Source organism: Tyto alba, unplaced genomic scaffold, assembly GCF_018691265.1.
Source record: "Tyto alba isolate M040663 unplaced genomic scaffold, T.alba_DEE_v4.0 Super-Scaffold_11, whole genome shotgun sequence".
Taxonomy (NCBI): Eukaryota; Metazoa; Chordata; class Aves; order Strigiformes; family Tytonidae; genus Tyto; species Tyto alba.
Window position 1 is genome coordinate 3,408,938 of NW_024881273.1, and position 20,511 is coordinate 3,429,448.

Genomic DNA, 20,511 nt, shown 5'->3' on the forward strand with positions numbered 1-20,511 from the left:
AGCCCTGTGGTGAATAGCACACAGAATTGCATAGCAGAGCTTCTGCCACATCTGAATTTCTTGGAAAAATGTCATCTGTGCTCACTTATGGAAAATAGAGTACACCGCAAGAGGAAAGCCATTTGAAAAATCATTTCTTTTGCTTCATAATGTCTTGACACCCAGTTACAGCAACACTGGTGCCTGCTGTCCCCCTGACCCCAGCTCTGCCTAAAGGGCCTTCACAGAAGACTTGCAACTCTCAGTGCTCTAAACTCACCACTACACTCTTGGGAAGCTTAGCCAGTGTAGTGGAATGAAGCTTTCTGCAACACTTTTCCACTAGATTTTATCAGCTTTGACTCAGCTAACCTCGCACCTCTCTGTAAGGAAAAAAAAAAAAAAAAGCTGTTTTATGAATAAGAAACAAGTTTTTGGTTAAGTGATTTGCTAATGTCTGTATGGGGCAGGCTGTGGAAGAATCAAGAAAGAATCCAAGCCTAGCTCAATCCTGCAGTTTTAGCCACATGCATATTCATTTTCCACATTCTCCCTGGTTTTCATGCAGCTTGCAAACTTCATTTTTCTCATTAGCGATCACACTCATACACACATTATTAAAAACACTATTTACCAGAAAAAAAACCACACAGAATACATCAGTAATTTTTAAGTGAGAAAAATAAAACATCTGTATTTCAACAAATACTCAAGACTCATTCTGATACAAAATTAATCTGCTGCTTATTCAGCAGTACTCAGTCAGCTATCAAGCAAAACCACTGTCACAGCACTAAAAAAACCCACTCAGTGAACAACATAATCTGAACATGGATAAACATTCACATAAATAGGGGGCTAACACAAAAAGGAAATAAATAACCATCATTGCTGGTTTCCCCAGATCTCCAACAATCTTCCCCCTGGTATCTATGGCAGGTGCTAGTTTGAAAGAGAACAGAATTGGTCTATGCCCAAAAGACTTCCCTCCAGACATTTAGTTTCATTTTTTGTGAATTGTCTAAAGATGCAAGCTTTGTTAGGCAACAGGAAAACCAGTCCAGTCATCTTCCTCTCTTCCCCAGGTCCATCTAGTCAGGTTGCTAGAAGTGTTAAAAGTGAATAGTGCAAAAAGTATCTCCTACTGCCATGTAGAAAGGCAGACCTCATTCAAGCGACTCCTGTAACAAAGCACAAACAACTCCTATTAGTCACAGCATTTTGATAGGGAAGCTGCCCTTTTGGAGTTTCTAAAACCAATTTTAAAGAAAAAACCCAAAGTCTCATCTGACAACCATGCAAATCAAACACTGTTCAAGTTCATTCAGTCTATTTCACCAAAAGCCACAAAAGATACTCAGACACCACGCACTTGTACTTTATAGAAGCTGTCCTGTTATACGGGTAGAGGTATGAAGCCATTTAGGCGGAAAGAAAAAACCCACAAAGTTGTTCAAAGATGAAGTGTTAAAAACAAACTCCAATGAAGTACCCACTGGTCTTAAGCTCCAGCTTCCCATCAGCTTTTAATACTATTCTTCACTTCAAGACTCATGAGTCAGGCTACAGAGGGCAAACTACACAGAGAGCTGGGGCAACCTGCCTGTGATGATCTAGAGGGTTGCCTGACAACCCCGAGCAAGGACATCTTACCACCAGACCGCTGGAACCTGCAGCAAGGATTTACTTCAGCTTCTGCTGCAAGTGTTTAGCACTCACACACAAACCCTCTCTTCAGCAGCAGCTGCCCCGGCTTTCCTGTTCCACCAATTATGATTCTCTATTAGTCTCATTTTAGCAGCAAAGCCTGTAAAGTGCTAACAACTAACCAGGTATAATACTAGTAGGCAGTAGCATGTACTAAAAGGCTGACAAATGTTTGAACTTCATGACTTTTATATATAATTTTCATGCAGACATCAACTTTTCCTTCCTCCTGAAAGTCACAGTATTAGCCTTAGTCTATGATTAATGGATGATTGTAGAACACTGTCCTAAGGGAACAAGAGTCAAGATAATTTCAGTCCTTTCCTAGGGTCATGATTCATTGTCTAAGCTGTACCACAGACAAATACATTTCAGGTTCTCTTCTCAGGCAAGAAATACAAGATTCACTGAGTGGCTACTAACACGTTTCCTTCTCACATCCTCCTCCTTTTTCTGAAGCGGGCACTTCTCCTGATTTGAGGAGCACTGGCATCAGCCACATCAGTGCAGGAGTCCAAGACAGACTGTGCGGCATTGTCTTCAGCTCCCGTGCCCTGCAATGTAAGCAGAAAAGCCTATCAACACCACAAGAGCTGCTGTAATTGCAAAAGAACGCCCCTTCAGTCATCTTTTTATTTTAGGGAGCTCAGCAAGATTTCCAAAACAATTTTCCATTTGCCTTTAAAATTAAGCATGGAACAACAACATTCTATTACCAATGTCACAGCGAGCACAAAACATCCCAAAGTTTTCAGAGCAAAACCTGCAGCCAACACTGGCATTTCTTCCTGCTTCTGCTACCAAACTAGAGCAATTCCTGCTGCAGTTTCTGTCTGGGCACAACCGTTTGTTAGAGAGGCCGCATGCCTGCCACAAGCGATGCTTTAGTTTTCACTACTGGAGCCAGACAGTGCCCCAGACAACAGGGGTCAACACAAACTTTTGATTTCTCATAATATACCCCAACCACAAACTTTTCAGTGAAAAGCACCAGGAAAACAATCTGGCTATAGCATTAAGAAAAGGAGTGGGAGGGAGCCTAGTGGAAGATGACACAGGACAGAGGTTGGCAGTCAGGCTATCAGGCAGTGAAGAACTGCTGGTGACTTTTGGACCAGCTGCTCACAGTTCAAACTACACTGAACTTGGCCCAGACCCAAAAGTCAGAGCCAGAACAGAAAGATAACTGCTGGCTTTTACTATGGGAAAGTTCTGATATTTAGGCAGCTTTGCCGTCTTTCTGTAGAAACAGCCATTTACATCGTTTATTCAACTTCATTAGTGTTTTCTCTATTTTGGTGCCACAACAGACTGAAACGCAAGTACGAGCTACACAACTTCCTGGCATATTGTGCAACACACAGTGCTGGGTAGTAATGGATTTAGCTTAAAAATCAGAGGCTGATTTTAGGTTGACATTATAGCTTACATTAATCCATATACTCTAGTAATATCTAGTCATAAAATACAATTCGGGAAGAAGACCTCAAATGGTAATAGGAACAAAGGTACATAATTCCCCTGATATTACTGGGAATTAAAGGACACATACAATGAAAAACAAGGGCCTGATTTCAAAAATACAAGTAAGTGCAGCACATTATAAACTGTAAGAGGAAGGGAGCTTTCATACTCGCTTCTGGGAACTATCATGTCAATTTTAACGTGCTACATAAAACCCAGACTCTTACCCTTATGAGGACTAAGGGCTCCCAGCTGAGCTAGAGCGCTCTTCCTTTTATCAGCTGCAAAACTTCAAAAGGAACAAGTTTCTGCTACTCTTAAGAACAGTGGGGTTTTCACCCTGGATTTTCACCCTGGATTCCAGTGCAATATTTAACTGGCAGTAATTTCCTGCTTTTAGTCCCTGGCACCTGTTTTACCTGATTTAGTAAAGCAGCATCATCATCTCCAGGCTCATCACCAACTGTCCAATCTAACCGTACACCTGTTAATTCATTCCCACAACTCTCTTCCTCAGATGCTTCCTTCTCACTCTGCCACTCCTCTTCGTCACTCTCTTCATATTGCTTCCTGCTGGCTGACAGAGTTGTTGTCACTTTTGGAGGAGGCAGAGTTGCTAGTACAGCTGGGAGTGTGAAGGCTGCTAGGAATCTGGCTTTCAGTAGGAGGTAAGCAGGGTTATCACCGAGTTTCTGCTGCACCAGTTCTCCAATAGCATGCAAATCAACCCCAGTGCCCTCATCCTGACTGGTGTCAGAAGGCAGAAGACATGCTGCTTGTTCTTCTAGAGCTGCTTTCTGCAGAAGTAGCTTCGAGAGGGTTTTTAAGTTGCACAGAAAAGGTGGCAAATAAGGCAACCTGGTTTGCAGTGATGGTACCTGGACGCCTTGTTTCCCATTCAGCCACTCCTTCACTAGCCCCTCATCTTCAAGGGAAATCAGGCTAAAGTCAAGTAGATTCTTTTCTGCACTGGAAGTGGTTGGCTGGGGTGGATTATCAGCAGGCTGTGTAGTCGGAGGTTTAGAGGCAATAGGTCTATTTTTCAGTGACCGTGCTGCAAAGCAATCAGAGTTCTTTTGGACATTGTTATGGGGAACTGGATTTCCTGGCTGGAGCATAATCCCTTTCGTGACAACGCCTGGTTTGGAAGATGATCCATTTGTTGTAATGGAGTCATGGCTCTTTCCCAAGCTAGCAATGCTTGACACACCTTGGGAACCAGACCCTTGAGTGCTTGCAGGTAGCTGTGTTTGGGGCAGGAGCACAGCACACAAGGTTGGTGCATCAGGTGGAAGAGCAGTCTGAGCAGCAGAGGCATCAGAAGCCTTGGAGGAGCCATTTGAACACACAGGCGTTGCAGAAGAAACACTGGATGTGGCACATCCAGGACTCGCTGAGGTCACAGGTAGAAGAATTGTGGAATGGTTAGCTGTCTTTCCTGAAGGTGGTCCTCCTGCTAACAGGGCACTTGGTGCTTTTGTCTCTGCACCGCTGGGGTGAGGAGCATTTGCTCCAGATGCTACAGGCGGCACTCCTAAGCTAGAGACATTGCCAGGGGAAGTCACTGTTGTCTGACATTGACTTCTCACAGCAGCAGCTGGAAGGCCTTGGGGAACACCCACCACAGTTTGTACAGCAGTGGGGAGCAAAGCCTGTGGCGTTACGACCCAGGTGAAAGGCAGTATGCTGTTGGGAATCAAATGCGAACCAGCTTGTGGAGTTACAAGAGCAGGCAACAGATTGACCGGCCTCTGTTGTGGCCCGTTACTTTTCAGCTCACAGGTAACTGGTGTGGAAAGAGACAATTTGTTGGTGCCAGACTCAAGGCCAACAGGCACCACTGTAATCTGATGTGGCACAAAAGCTTGGTTTTGCAACACTGCTGAAGATGAGCTACCAGCTAGGACCTGGCCATTGCACCCTCCCTGATTTGGGGACTTTGCTGTGGCTGGATTCAAGCCTGAAAACACCCCTCCTTCAGGGCTACTTTCCAAAGCTTGCTCTTTTAGCTCCTTATTGGATTGTAGTTCTGTCCTTTGTGAGGAACCAGGGTTTTCCCCGGTTTCTGGCACTGATGAGGAATGGTTTTCAAGCACAATAGTGGCAGAAGTTGAACCTGGAACAGATGTAAGTGCTGGCAACGGAGCTGGTGCACACTGTACTTGGCTATTTGTACAACCAACTGCTGCAGGTTTGCTCCCTGATTGTGCAGGAGGAATGATCTGCTGTGGTGGGTGCTGAATTATCAGAGGCCCTGAAACCAGCATCTGTGGGGCAACAAATACTGTCCTCTGCAGAGCTTTCTTATCCCGGGCTTCTCTTAGCCGCTTCTCTCTCAGTAATTCTGAGACAGTTTTAGGCTTCTGCCTCTGCACCTGGCCTGGAAGAGCTCCCTGCGTGGCAGAAGCACTGCTCTTAAGGATAGCAGTGGAAGTCTCCCTTGCTTTTAAAGCAACAGGTTTCCTCACAGCATTCCTTGGTATGCCCCTTTGGGAGTTCCTCTGAGTACAAGATTGTGATGAATTGCCTATAGATGAGGAGAAATAAGATTTTTTTTTAAAAGTTAAAAAGACTGAGCAGTATTTTCAAAAGCCATTCCTTAGCTATTAAGCATCAAATACCCTCCACAGGAAGCAGCAAAATCCCTGTTTGTGCAAGTCCCTACAACGCTGTAGTCTTGACTTAATCAAGGCCCACCCTAACATCCTTCAGATAACTGATGCAGCAAGCTTACCACTTGCTCAGTAATGATGTAATTTTTCCCAGAAATCACAGATGGGCTAGGAATGCACCTTAACACCGCACACGAGGAACTGTACTGGTCAGCACTACACAGGCACTTTGCACCCACCAGGATGACAACAAAAAACCTGGGGTTTGGTCAGTGCCAGCATGTTCACTACAGCCTACAGCCAGCACCTTGCTGGAGAAAAGCGTAACAGCAATAGTGTACAGAAGTGGTGGCCCAGTGCCACTGGTCCCCCAGCCCTTCGGTATTTTTTCCAATCCTTACCAAAGGGTAACTTATTTAGCCAATAACTGAAAGATCCAAGAGCTAGTAAAAATGAGCATGACAATGCAGCTTTGTTCCAAAAGTTCTCCTTCAGTTAAATTGGTCATTAATGTAACGGTGATGAATTAAGTGAAAGTTCTTGCACATCACAAAAATATATGTTCTGATAGGTACCTGAAGAAGTCTCCATATTTTGGGAAGCCTGCCAAAAAAATTATATTAAATTATACTTCTGAGATATCTAAAGATAATTAAGACAGCACAGATGTGAATCAAACCCACATCTGCCAACATACTACACAAGTGGCCACACAGCCAGCATTTTATTACGCTTCTGAACCAAACTGGTAACACACACGCACAAACAGCACCACTGGCCACACAATTAAAAAAAAAAAGTATTTCTACTTTTGTCAAGACTTCAGTGGGAAAAGCTTAGAAATGGACCATGCACACAATACCTGCTGAGGCCTTCTTGCATTAGCCTTGAGAAGCTCTAACTGCCTTAGCTTTCTTTCACGAATAATCTTCATACAGCCATTGGTATCAATCTGAAAGAGCTGCAAGATGAGAATTTCATTAAAATTTGGTTGAGAACAAAAATGTTCTGGTAAGGCCAGTGACAACACAAGATGGATGGGAGAGACTTCACATGCAAGAACCTGGGGACATTTTTAACACTTACAGAAAAAGTCCTGACAGTATTAGATTTTGGATGCAGGATTTATGTAAAAACATCATATTCAAGCCATGAGGCCAGATTAATACAGTAATTAGATTATTTTTTTAAGAAATAAAAGTTAAACCATTTATTTAAAAAAGAAATACAGAAATAAAGATTACCACTGTTTGAAAGCAGGTAATGCTATTAAGACAGTAAAACCTACCTGAATGAAAAGTGTGAACAGGGGAGTGCTCACAAGGCTGACCGACTTAATCTTCTCTTGAATAAAATCAGCTAGAAAAAAGTCCAACATCAAAATGAGCTGAGCATTCACTTACAAGATTCCAGAAAGCAGGGACAGAAAGTAGGGGAGTACTATCCCTGAGGGGGTCACCACTACCTTTAGTCTGACGAAAAGCCATCTTCCCAGTTTGCAAGGTGCAAGGCAGTAGCACGTTGCCCACCCAAGGCGTTACTGCCATTAGAAGCTTCCTGTCAAGGTTCATTCTTCTGAAACGCTCTCTCTCTTGACGGTAAGATTTCTCTGTGATGGTCTGCAGCCCCTGAAGCTTCTGGCCAACAGATGTACTAACTCCAGATATTTTTGTTAAAACGGTGGCAGAAGGTTTTAGTATCTTTGATTGCTGTGCATGAACAAATGCATAATTAGAGGTCCAATTGGGAAGGTTCTACCATAATTAGTCCCAGGAGAAACTGTTCACAGGGCAATTATGAAAAAAGAATTATGAGCTTTTCCTCTTGGGACTACAGTGCAAGAAGATACATAATTCTACCAAAAAAACCACTTCCTGCTAAATACAGCCTGGCAGTGCTCACATCACAAGAGCAGATGAGACAGAAGAGGTACTTACAAGTTTCCTCTGAAAGCATGTATTATGTCTTAATACTCTTCTCACATTCTCCAGGGTAACTCGCAGCACTTGCTTTCCACACCTGGAAGCCTTAATACGAAAGCATACAAGAAAAGATAAAGGGGAAAGTATCTCACAGAGTATTACTTGCACTGACTATACAGAGAAGGTACGAAAGTTTTCAACATTCCCACTGTTGAAAGTATCTCATTAAATTAAATCAGCCCTAAAGGGCAGACATGTACCTTATCTTTGAGTCCTTGTGCATTATCACAATACCAAACGTCTATTTTGTAATAGCCTTTACGTGAAGTATCTGCTAAAACTCACACTCAGGGTCAGAATTTATTGGATGATTCTCTTTCCATTTTTTTGGCTTAGCAATACAAGGGAAGGTACAGGAAGAGGTCTGGAAAAGCCACTGACTTCCCTAAACTTCTACTAGTAAAGTAATGCTGTACCTGTAATCAAAATTTAAAGACTAATTATACCAGATAAGCACTTACAACCCCTGCATACCACGACCTCCAGAACGCATCACTTCTGTAACCAGCAAACGTATCACCGGTGCAACTGCCCCCACAGTCTGGGGCACACGTGCAATTCTTAACACAGAAGTCAGACCAATTTTCTTTACGTGAGCTAAAATAGCAATTCAGACATTTAACATTTTGCTAAGGAGTACCTTTCTGCAAAAATGTGCTAGGTACTGTTCCAGTACCTCATCTGGGGTGAAAAAACAGCTCAGAATCAGATACAGGTGTGTAAGTAACTTAGTTCTTCCAAACTCTAAGCCAATACGCCCTAGTCACCAGGCTAGGGAGACACCACCACAATTCACTGGGCAATTCTGCTTTATGAAGATCTAAACAGTTTTATTTCTTTGACACTATGTGTAGGAAAGAACACAGCTACTTTCCCAGGTAATGCATGGGGAGACTGCTAGAAATTTCCATTTAATCCCACGGCTCAGTTTCTGACAGCACCCCCAGATGGCACAGCGAGGAAGCAGCCAACAGAGGTGTGAAAAACATTCTGCCATCTACTCCTCACACACTCTCTTTTACTGCAGCAACTGTGCTTCCCAGTCGCTTCTGACCTAAGCTCCAATCCCATCAAGAACCGACTGAGAATCCCAGGATTCACCTTGTTCATTACTTCGACTGGGTTCTTCACAATGATGTCTGTTGAATGTGGACGTGCAATGCCTCTCAGGAGGGTGTTCAACTCTGATGATTTATCGGCAGCTCTGTCCTTGCTGCCATCACACGTTGCACTTGGAACTTCACTGCTACTGGTCTTTGCATCAGCACTCACAGGAGAGAAAAGGGATGGAGTTTGGTATATTCCATTGTTTGACTCCTGTGTATTTGTCCGTGTTGGTATCCACAAGTCAATGCTGGGAAATGCACACTCCTCCCTGCTTGTAGTTTCCTCCTCTGAACTGTCTGCTAAGTCCAGTTCTATGTCCTCACTGCTACTCTCCGAAGAGCTGGAACTCTCTTGCACGTGTTGGCGTTTTGTTGGCCTAGCCCTTTTCTTCTCAATCAAAAAAAAAACACAGACAAGTTTTAGCCAGTGTTCACCCTCGACTTGCAAATCTCTCAAATCAGTAAGTTAAAAAGTTTCATGGGGCAGTATCCTACCAGTAAGGTGTGGCTTCCAAGTGGATAGTTCTGCTTTGCTTCTGCTAAGATTAACTAAATCCAGTACAATTGACAATTGCCTTTGGAGTCAAATTTTTATTGGTTTAGATTCTTGTATGAAAAGGAAAAGCTACAGATGGGGACAAACGCGTGTTAAGAACTGGCACACACGGAAGTACAAACTAAGTAGTTACCCCACCTCAACACATTCAGGTTCCCATGAACCCTTCCCCAGGGCAGGTGCTTTGCCAATGGAAACAAGGCTATCTTTAACATGGTCTTAAGCAGCCAGAATTTCTGGAGTGCTTCCTACCAAAACTGGCAACTCATGAGGTACATACATTAAAACCTAGATATATCCCATACTTATAGGCACTTCAAGGTAATAAAGAAAATTCTGGATAATATATAAATATATAGCAAATTAACTTCAGACGTTCAGAACAAAGGCTGCTTTAATACATCAGAAATTAGACCATGAACATCCATGACAAAATACTGACTGTGTGAAATCAATATCAATTTTTGTATTGATTTCACTTTTAGTTTAGAGAATCTTAAAGCAATAGAACCGTGTTGTTTAATTAAAGCAATAGAACTGTGATGTAGCCAGATTTTGCACAATACCTTAGACCCAATCATGAGTTTCCACTTGCTCAGACATTGCGAGCCGGTCCGATGTGGCAATTCAGAAGCTATTTTACTCCAGTGACCTAAAAAAGATGCAGAGTAGAGCACACCTGTTCACACAACAAACTGAGCGACAGGCCTTTTCAGTGCAGAACATTATACACATATATTTCCTTGTATAAGAGAGAATTACTGTATGAATGGATCTCAAAATCTTAATACTCATTACTGTTCTTCAATCAGACTTTGCATTACTATATACTCAGCTCAGGTTAGAAACTACAAGTGAACCAGTGATGAAACCCCTAGCAGAACTACACACGCCCCTGTAGCAGTAAGACAGCACTTAGAAGAAAGCTTAAACTGAATGCTGAAAAGCTTTTATTTGTTAAGGGAAGTTTTTTTAGAGAAAATAACAGAACTGTTTCACAGGCTGTTTAGAGGGGAACTCACTGCTCTGAATTGTCACAGTTCCGACACCTTGCTAACACAGCTATAGAAACTCTTTACTACACAATCCCTCGATAACTGAATTTCCAGGAACAGACTATACAATATAAGGGAGGTTGCAGTCATCAGTATGAAGCAGAGCCTGCTAGTATCAGCTGCAGGGCTTAAAATAAATGAGGAGAAAATATAATGATAAATTCCTTAATAATACTCACTTCTCTAAGCTTCTAAAGATTAAGCCATAGAAACACTTACCCAAGCCATGCTTTTGAACCAGTTCAATTAGCTGCTCCTCTTCCTTTAAACTCCACTTGCCTTTCTTTACATCACAGTGCAATGCTTTTAAGTACCTTCAAAATGAAAACATTAAAGTAAGGAACATTCAATCCCGCTTGTCCACTTCCAATCATCACCACATACTCTGAGGATGTACAAAACCAGCATTCCTTATCAAAACTTCATTTTTTTGAAAAGGGTCCCATCCCTACTCCCTTAATACAGCACAGTTACAATCTCTTTGTTCTGAAAAACATCAGGCCACATGATTAAGGTTACAACAAGCAGCTGTAAAACAGGTCACTGAAATTAGAACAGTGTACTCCGAGTCTCCTGAAGAGGAGTCCAAGGCTGAAAATTGCTCAGCACCTCATTATTGGTGTTCAGTTACAGGAAGTCACTGACTAGATCATTTTCACAGATGCACAGACAATACCCAGATGTCAACCCTCCCTCTCTATGTGCACTCATTCAACTTAACTGGCCCCTTTGCTTTATTCTGAACAACATCTTTCCCAACTTCTGCTAACCCACAGGCAACTATACTGAGGGAGTAGCATGCCACAGGCAACAATGCACTGTTCTCTCTGTTCAACTCCATTTGAATTGTCTGACTTCCGTAACTACAAATGTGGGGTTATGTGGAGACATTAGTGACTATATTTAGACCATAACCACTTTTTCCAAAACAATCCTTTAAGATCACACTGGCTTAAGCAACTGAAACGTATCTGTCAAACAAGTTGCACCGTGGCCCCATGTAATAAACTTGAAAGCACAGTTGCTATATCTAGTGGACTTACCGATCTCTACACTGAGCATCGCTCCTCCCTGGCACTTCTGTCCGAATTTTATACCAGTCACGTTCTCCGTACTTCTTCACTGCAGCCAACAGCATCTGTGTTAATCAGACAAGGCAAGAGTTGAAATTCTCATCAGTAATAATTCTAATAGGCCTGAGACAGAAGCAGTTGTATTTGTTTCCAGTGTGCTGTAAATCTCTGAACAAAAGTGTTTAGCAGCTTCTAAGCCCTTTGACCTGTAAACTACACATCTTGGTCCATTTTACATTCCTTTGTGCCACTGTTAAAGTCCAGATGTATACAGGCATGCAATGTCCCAATAGTCTAACCTTCCCCCTCCTTGCACCCTGCAATTCTAGGCATCAGAGAATGGAGCTTACAGCATCTTCCTCTGGCATCCAAGGTCCTTTCTTCAAACTGGGGTCCACACTCTTTGTCCATCGGTAAATCAGCTGAGCAGAATCTCTTCCTTCCATGTAATAGGCAACTAGAAATGCAAAGGTGTATTTTTAAGTCTGTTGCAAACAGTGTTTCTTCCTTTACTCACACTAACTGTGATATTTTTAAGCAGTGGATTGCCATAAGCAGCATTTTAAACTCAGCATAAGTACTGAAACAATGGTACAAAAGAAGAATTGAAAGAGCATGGCATACACAAAATGTTGTTATTGATAACGGCACTATCTGTACTAGAAACATGATGACCCAACAATCCATCTTGCAACAAGAGAAAACTAGGAAAGATTTGAGACCCAGCACATATCTGACAGGTTCAAGACACCAGGTGTTGTATTCACAAGCTTGGATTTAGCACCCCAGGTATTTGGTTACTAGTCTGAACTCTACTCCTCATTAGTCATACTGCCTCCCACACTTCTGAAAAATAGAAGCAGCAGTACTGACTCTAGAAAAGGCTTCTGGGCACAGTACTGAAAACTGCCAAAACAGCTGGCCATGAATGAATACAGACTTTCTTGGGAACCACTCTGATGATTTTGCTACAAAAAACAAAGCTCTCACAACCATCAGTATTTGTTAATAACTCTCTGCCAGTTTCAACCAGATTTCAAAGATGGAAAAAGGTTCCATGAAATACTAAGTTCTTGATGATATAAAAAAAAATTCCAGGCAGGTACAGGAAAGGCACATACCGCTGCTCCCACAAAGGAAAAAGAGAGGGCAAACTCAGCTGTCCTCTTTCATTCATTGCACCAGCTGAGGAGAGTGTTTAGAAATCAGTACATCTGTAGTTTCAGAAGAGCCACAGCACTGTTGTGCCCTGCCTAGATCACAGGCTAGAACAGTAAGGTGAAAACACAGAACTGTGACTATCCTGAAAATGGAAACATTCATAGGAAATAAAACTTCATAAATTCCTTGAATGAGAGCAGGCTGGGTGCTCTAGTATGTCAAAACATTAACAGACAAGCCTGGGGGAATGAAGGAAAACGACCACTGCGGGTGAATGGAAGACACTTTCACTTGTAGGTCACTTACTTTTCTTGTATGGGATATGACTTCCTACTCTCATCTCTTCAACAAGCGCTAAAAGCATCTGATCTTCACCTTTGGTCCATTCTTTCCTTTTCAAATCTTTGTTATAGACTTGATACTTCTGCAAGCACTGGAAAGGTGTCCTGTTTGTCTTAATACAATGAAAACAGAGCTACTCAGATAACTGGATGTTTATGAGGATAAAAAGCAAGAAGGCAAGGCTAAAGTACCAAACTTTTCTGGTACTGTTCTTGAACACTTCTCAGAAAGGCATTAATTAACAATGAATTAACATTAACATCATTTTCTGAAAACTGGCATGAGACACAGTTAAGTCAGAATTAACTGACTTGTCACCTCTTGTTTCTCAGCTCAGAAGGCCTTACCCCCAACTCCTGGGCTATAGTCTGCCAGTCCAGATAACTGTGTTTAGCAGCTATGTTCTTTAGCCTCTCTATTTCCTCCTCAGTCCATTCCTTTTTGTTGATGCTTGGGTGCTCCCAATTTTGCCAAAACTTCCTCAGTTCGTCTGAACTACGTTGCCCATCAAACTACAAGAAACAACAAAAATCTGTTTTGTCTGGTAGCTGGGACTGAAACATCTGGACAGACAGGAACACCGATACAAAGAATATATTTTGCATTCCAGATATGTCTTATTGCTACATTTTCCAGAATTAAATAACCAAATTTAACAAGTTGAGATCACGTAACAGTCAATTTCAAGAAATGCATGATGGGAACAGCAGATGCAAACTACACTAGGTCAGGTAATTCTCAAGAGAAAGGACACAGATATCAGAAGTAATAAAACAGCTGATCTCCCAACTTACGTGGATGTTTGAAATTTTCTCCCAGTCATGCTCATCGAATCTGTTTCCTAACAGCTCGCTCTCTGGGAGTTGGCTAAAGCAGAAGGTACAAAGAGAAAGAACAAACTGCATTAAGTGGTTAATTAAACCATCACTTTGCCTTCCACATCTTGCTTTGTCTTACTCCTCCCACCTGTTATTGATTTCCACAAGAACTGAACACTATCTCAAATCATCAGGATCTTTAACGTAGTAACTCTGCCCAAAATAATGTTTCTTCTTGAAAAACAGTCCCCTACAAGATGATGTTGGTTTAGCAAGAGAAATGATTAATGCAGTATCAAAATACATTGCTCCAGAAGTGTTAATGAGCAAAAGCTCAGAACTACTGAGCTCTCTGCTTCCTTGTTGCTAAATCAAGAACTATTTAAAACAGCACTTCTATATTAAGTATAGATACTACATTTGTACATCAAGACCCAAGCCACAATTCTTAAAGAACTGTGGAGATAAGAGTCTGAATAGCATTTAACTTTTGCAAGCCAACACAAATAAAGCTTTCTCCAAATGTCACATCTAGGAGTACTCCAGGAAAGAGGGAATTTTAAGAGTTAGGTTCCAAGAACAGACTCATTTTCACCAAGAATGTAAACAGAAGACTTCTCACTTAATTGCCTCTATTTCTTGCTCCACTTCTTGGATTTGCTTTTCCAAAATCTGTTTCTCCACTTCAGTCTTGACTTTTTCCAGTTTCTGATTCCAGTAACTCATCCTGTTCAAAGACATTATTATCATTACTTAATATGACTATTTGGGAATGAGGTCAATGGCATCATCAATCCCCATCAGTATCATTCTTCAAGTTTATTTCCACACTACACAAAACTGTTGTTCTTCCAGGTCTTCCCACATGGCACACTCGTCGTCCTATTTTTGCCCCTTCAATGCAAATCACTGACCCAGAACAGGTCTCAGATTAATCATTTTGGTATTTAGAGAGAGAACCAATGGTTGCTGCAACAGCAACAAACAAAGACTGTACCAGCTCCAGGTACAGAAATCTCTCCCTGGACACACAATTATGACTCTACATATTACAGTTTCAGCTTCAAGACCAGTAGACTAGTTTAAGTTATACCACTGGGTCAATGGGAAGAAACAGATGGCCATAGTGGTGGCAATAAAATACTACTATACAAAACAGACCTTTCCACCTGTGAGATACCCACAAAACAATCATCCAGCATTTACAACCCAAATGCTGTAACCTCTTGCTTATGGTCAGAACATTGCAGTACAAGACCCTTTGGTACCACGTGCACACACAGATATAGATGTCAAAAAAGAACAAAAGATGCTGCTACCTACAAGTATCACCCTCTGCACTGGTGCCCACAGGACAGGGGACTTTGAGGACCACTAGTGTCACTGACAGAGTGGCTCTCCCAGGCCCAATGGTGACACTCAAAGTATCTCTACTGTGTTTTGTAACCTTACTGAATCGCAAACAGTTAACGCAAAAACTTGCTGAAGGGAGATGGAATCTACACATATATCCTCTCCTTCCTTCATATATAATGTTCTCATCAGGAGAAAGAAGATTTTTTGGACAGTACTTACTTCAGTAACTTAGGCTGAAGCAGGCGCTGCAAGCGGTCACTTACTACTGATTTCTGCAATAACGTCTTCTCTCTGCTTTTCCCTAGACAAAACAAGGTAATCAAGCATTCAGACATTAGTGCAAAACCACTCCCAAGAAAGACAGAAATCCACTGCTTTCAATACCACTGTTAAAGTATCCCCCAGGTCTTCAATAACAGTTCATCTTCATTAGCTACACAATTTTATTGGGCAAAGCGGCTACCAGAGGCTAAGTAAATTGATTCTGTTCTCCCCCAAAATGACTAATGTCATGTCTGATTTGGGCAAGTCACAGCTTCTTGCTCAGTTTTAGTTCTGAAGACGTCTCAATAAAGATCATCCGGGTGTTTGTAACTACCCAGAGCTGTAAGCGTCCCTTTCTCTCACCTGAGCACAGCCCTTGCACAATCTCATTTGGTTTTGGAGTGCTCACAGGAGTAGTATGATGCATCAGAACAAACGCAAATGAAAGAAGCAAGTCATTAATCACTCAGTGAATCAATTTAGATCCCATTTATTTTTAACTATTTTTTGGTGGAGTCAAGTATGAAATACCAGAAGTGTTCATATTTAACTGCAAATGGTGGTTGGGGGGAACTAACGATATGAATATATACACTGTTATAACTCTTATAAGAACACTGAACAGCACACAGAGTTACTTACATTTTGTTGAAAGAAGCTGTTCAAAGGATTTTATGCCCTGAGCTGCCTTTTCCTTGGCATCTTCATTGGAAGGGGGGCCCTAATGAAGATTAGAAGGATTAGATGCGCAGAAAATTTTCCCTTTCTTCTTTGAACTCTACCACGAACTGCTACACAAAAAAGACTGCTCACTCAAACCTGTGAAAACTGTCACATTCAAACTGATAAACTACCTTTATTAGTATTAGCTCACAGATACATCAGAAGACATATGGAAAACAGAAATAGGTACTTCCAAAGCAAGTAAGTTTGTGGTTACACAGCACATTCTCAGCTCAGAGCCAGGCCTGCTCACGTTAGCTGATGGTTGAAGAAGCATTTGGAACGTGGGGACACATATTATGCATGTTTGTACCTTCTTAAGATACACTAACAACCTGGGTTGGATTTAACAGAAAAATTACCAATCATTGCTTGAATATTATATTAATGTATGTATGGTGACAGTTAACATCTTCGTCACGACAAAGTCAAGAGCTACTTTTGCTAGCGATCCTTTAAAAACACATGAAAAAAACAGTGATATTTGCCTCAGAAAACTCAGCCTGAAAGACAATCAGATTTCAATGAGTACTGTAAAAAACAGCACGGAATTGGATTGTGGAGATGAAGACAAACAATCAAAGTTAAGTTAAAACCAAGAATGTTCAAGTGCCCCACGGCTGGAATGCCACTTCTCAGAACTCACTTTTAGATGTCACAGCCAGACATGGGTTGAACAAACATTTCCCAAAGAGGGTAAGAAAGCAATGAGTGACAAAAGAAAAGGCTTCAAGCTGAGGAGTCACATTCACAGTTACACAGCTGAAAGGTAACAGTTTTGACACAGATACAATTTAAATCTATCACTGAAAGACATTTCAGTATGTAACCTAGTTATATTTACTTACAATTCCTGTTGTTTTATCCTTAAAGTATGGCTTCATAAAATGACCCAAAAATATATTTGCTGGTAGATTTCTACCATCTGCTGCCTTTGCTACCTTTGGACCACCAAGCTCACACATGATTTCATTCTGCAATACAAGAGTTAATTAAACAGTATCAGTGTCCTTTAATTTCCTAATTTCAGAGAGCAGTGGCTGAGCCACAATAAACACCCCAGGCAAGGTTCAAATTTGTAGCACCAGACTGTAAATCAGTGTACATGTTAAAGACAGGATTTGCAATTTCCTAAGTTTGTACAGTACACTGCAGATAGTTTAAAAAAAAAAAAATACCAGCTTGCTATAACAAGCTAAAATATAAAATACCCTAGTGGTAGCATTTCTGGTGATAAGAAAGCATGACAACATCAGTCAAACAAGCCATCTGAAAGGCCCCTTAAGTGACATTGGTTTGAACTGCCACAAAGAAAATTAACCTGATTCCTGGCCAAGCAAACTGAGCACTGCATCAGCATATGAATAAGGGACTACAACTGCTGCAGCTGCTTTCACTGCTACCTGTGATGGATTAGGAATGTCCTGGAAAGTTTTACTGGGCTTGATGGACAGGGGAAGATGGCAAACAGCAACCCAGAAAAGAGCAGGAATTAAGATTTTACTCCTGTTTTGCTCACCTGCTGTTCTTTGTTTTGTGCAATGAGAAGCTTGACTTCCTCAATCTTTTCCTGGATAACTTCCTGGTACACATGGTTCATCTGCAGACATGTTTCTGGATCCTGTGGCAGACTACTTTCAATATCATCATCACTACTGTTATCTTCTCTTTCCATTTCCTTAAAGCAAATAAGGCATTTTAGAGAGGAGGGTGGGGAAAGAGAAAAATGCTTGCTTTAAAAGCAGATATGTAACAATTATTTTTGTAACTCAATACTTCTATTATCTTACAAAACTAATTTTGAAAATATCTGGAGGCACCTAACTGTTTGTCTCTCCCTAGCAGTTGTTTTGAACGCTCCCAGGCAGAGCTACCAGCCCTGCCTAGCTCCCCTTTGCCCCGCTCACTAGTGCAGCCTGCTGCTGTGTGAACCAAAGTCTGACTGCAAACCCTGCCAGCATCTGGCCTTGTGACATCAACTGCAAAACTCTAAGTAAACTGCAAACAGCAGTACTTTACACTGGAGCTCTCCTACCTGCTAAATGTGTACTTCAGAACCACCCCTTCAAACTTCCATCTCATTGGTGCTTCTGCTGAAGTAACTCTTCCCTTACATGACTTAGTACCACATGTTTCAGACACAAAGCAAGGCTCTGACTGTTTCAAAGTGCTCTGCACCTGGGTCCAATCTGCACCAGCAGATATGTCTTCACAAGCTAGCTTCTCCTTTCCTGTGCTGTACAGGTGTTAAAGACACTTCTCTGCTAAATGTTTTTATATGAAGTCTGAGAAGGTATGTTTAAAACAACACCAGAAGTAAATAGATTTGTAAGAAGGCTTAGAAGCAATTTGTCCTTCATGTACAAACTCAGCATTCTGCAGGTGCAAGGAAGTAAGAGTTCTTGACCACAAGCTGATGATTTCTTTCTCATGGGCAATTTGCTCTGCAGCCTCCCCAGAGCTGGTGTGTTCCAGTGACAGAGATCAGCAAGCACCACAACAGGGAGGCCTCTGATCCCTGTCATTTCTTTTCACATGAAGTGTCTCTATTACATGTGAATAACAAAGTCCCAGGTAGGAATAACTAAAACTCCAGATCTAGTATTAATCCTTCCTGAGCTTCAAAGCCAAGCCAGATGTCTAGACCTCCCCAGAGTAAAGTGAAATTTCCCTTCCTCCCGCTCCCTTCAATAGACAGATGGAAAGACACTCTTAAAGAGAAAATGGTTACCATTTCAGCATGAGAATCTGAGTCATCATCTTCACCATCATCTGCTAGACAACAAAAATACAAGAATACTGATTGCAGTGAGATAAAAAAGGCTCAAAACCAAAGACTTTTCATTAAAACGCACAGAATAAAGCACCACATAGCATCTCAGATATGACCTTTAGAGTTTTTGGATACTGACAATATTGTCAAATAAAAACAGTATTTAGTTATACTCCACATGTTCTTTTTTGTTCTAGGGTAGGAAAAAAAAAAAAACAGCTCCTGATACCTATAGTAACAAATAAGCTGCACCTTGGTCCTACACATCACAGCAAATTACAGGCTCCACAACATGAAGCCAAGTGAACATTCCAACCCAACAGAACCCATACACTTTGTAAGCACCGAACAGCCCTTCCACGCTCTCCAGCAGTATTTGGTTTTGCATTCGCTGTGGCTACAGACTTCTGACATACATCATTCAGACTTGCACGATCAAAATATAGATGGATAAAGTGACTGTGACAGCCACCATAGGTATGGATACCTGAACTAGTACAACCCTCTATCTGCTTTGAAAAATAAATTTTTGGAGGCACAGGCAGGCTGCGAAATGGAGTGGCTCACACAGCAAAGTTTGTGTTGCCCATTCAGGCGGCACAGAGATTTAGCTATTGACAATATTTGGTGGGCTGTTTCGTTTCATGAGTCAGCTCATCCCTCAGGAGGCCCGATAGCCCTCTCTACCTTCCCCGTGAGCTCGCCGCGGGGTTCATCATGAAAACATGCAAAACACCGGTGCCAAGAGGCTTCTCCTGCAAGGACGCTTGCTAAGGAAAGCCCTGAGGACACGCCGCGCCACGAGTCCTCCAAAATTCGTTCCCAGCACCGCCTGGGCGCAGCTCCCAGCAGAAATAGTGGGGTTAATATAAAAACGACGCGAATGCGGCCAGTCGCGCGTCTGACGAGCCAGAGCAGAAGCACCGCGGGAGGCAGGAGAGGGGCGATCCCGCGCCCCGCCGTACCCATACCGGAGCTGAGGCTGGAGTCGGACACGGCCACCCCGATGTCGGCCCCACCGGGCTCCAGGCTCCGTTCCAGCTCTTCGATCTCTCGCCGAATCTTCTCCCGTTCCGCGTTCAGGTCGAGAGCCGCGGGGGCCAGCGCGGCCTCCGCGCCGGGGGGGCGGCGGGCCCCGGCCGGGCCCGGCCAGCGGGACATGGCGGCACGGTGGGCTCCCGGGGCCGGCCCCGCCCCCTCGCCCTCCCACCCAATCGCTGCTGAGCGCCTCGATCACCTGAGCGCGCCCCATCCCCCCCCACACACACGTGACGCTGCGCAGCCAATAGAACGCGGCAACAATGCGGGGCTGGCTCACGTGGTCCCCGCCCCGGGATCCTCGCGGCATTTCGCCGCCCCCCAAAAACCCCGGTACCGAGCGCCGGGACTGCGAATCGCCGCACCGAGGGGCCCAGCCCCTTCCCCTCCGCGGCCAGGGGCGCCCTGAGGGGCCGAGAAAGGGAAGAGGGGTGGGTCCCAGTGCCCAGCCTGGCGGGGAACGGGACGTACTCTTGTCCGTTTGGGTTTTAGCGATCCGGTG

The 20,511-nt window shown here is 42.8% G+C and overlaps 1 protein-coding gene across 2 annotated transcripts; it reads right to left on the minus strand.

Annotated features, from left to right (window-relative positions):
* Positions 1-645: 645 nt before the first annotated feature.
* SNAPC4 (small nuclear RNA activating complex polypeptide 4) lies at positions 646-20,466 on the minus strand. Of its 2 annotated transcripts, none has more exons than XM_032999613.2 (23): positions 19,943-20,466; positions 18,930-18,970; positions 17,718-17,876; positions 17,047-17,172; positions 16,118-16,196; positions 15,431-15,512; positions 14,478-14,582; positions 13,832-13,904; positions 13,385-13,549; positions 13,002-13,149; positions 11,885-11,991; positions 11,505-11,599; positions 10,681-10,775; positions 9,973-10,058; positions 8,846-9,238; positions 7,700-7,789; positions 7,228-7,471; positions 7,051-7,121; positions 6,625-6,723; positions 6,338-6,365; positions 3,570-5,677; positions 2,110-2,240; positions 646-1,160 (listed from the first exon to the last, which is right to left on the minus strand). In XM_032999613.2, the coding sequence occupies exons 1-22, from the start codon at positions 20,130-20,132 to the stop codon at positions 2,121-2,123; spliced, it is 4,704 nt and encodes a 1,567-aa protein (XP_032855504.2). In that variant the 5' UTR covers positions 20,133-20,466; the 3' UTR covers positions 646-1,160; positions 2,110-2,120. The 2 variants fall into 2 exon arrangements, with proteins under 2 accessions (XP_032855504.2, XP_042642678.1); XM_042786744.1 differs by having other exon boundaries at positions 18,930-18,973.
* Positions 20,467-20,511: the final 45 nt, after the last annotated feature.

Excerpts from the sequence above, each read along its gene's own strand:
- SNAPC4 (XM_042786744.1), bottom strand. The coding sequence starts at position 20,132 with ATGTCCCGCTGGCCGGGCCCGGCCGGGGCCCGCCGCCCCCCCGGCGCG. Across the intron at positions 15,513-16,117 it reads ACAGCTTCTTTCAACAAAAT|GGAAAAGCAGAGAGAAGACG; the intron begins GTAAGTAACTCT and ends TGTTTTGTCTAG. Across the intron at positions 14,583-15,430 it reads CTTCAGCCTAAGTTACTGAA|GATGAGTTACTGGAATCAGA; the intron begins GTAAGTACTGTC and ends GTCTTTGAACAG.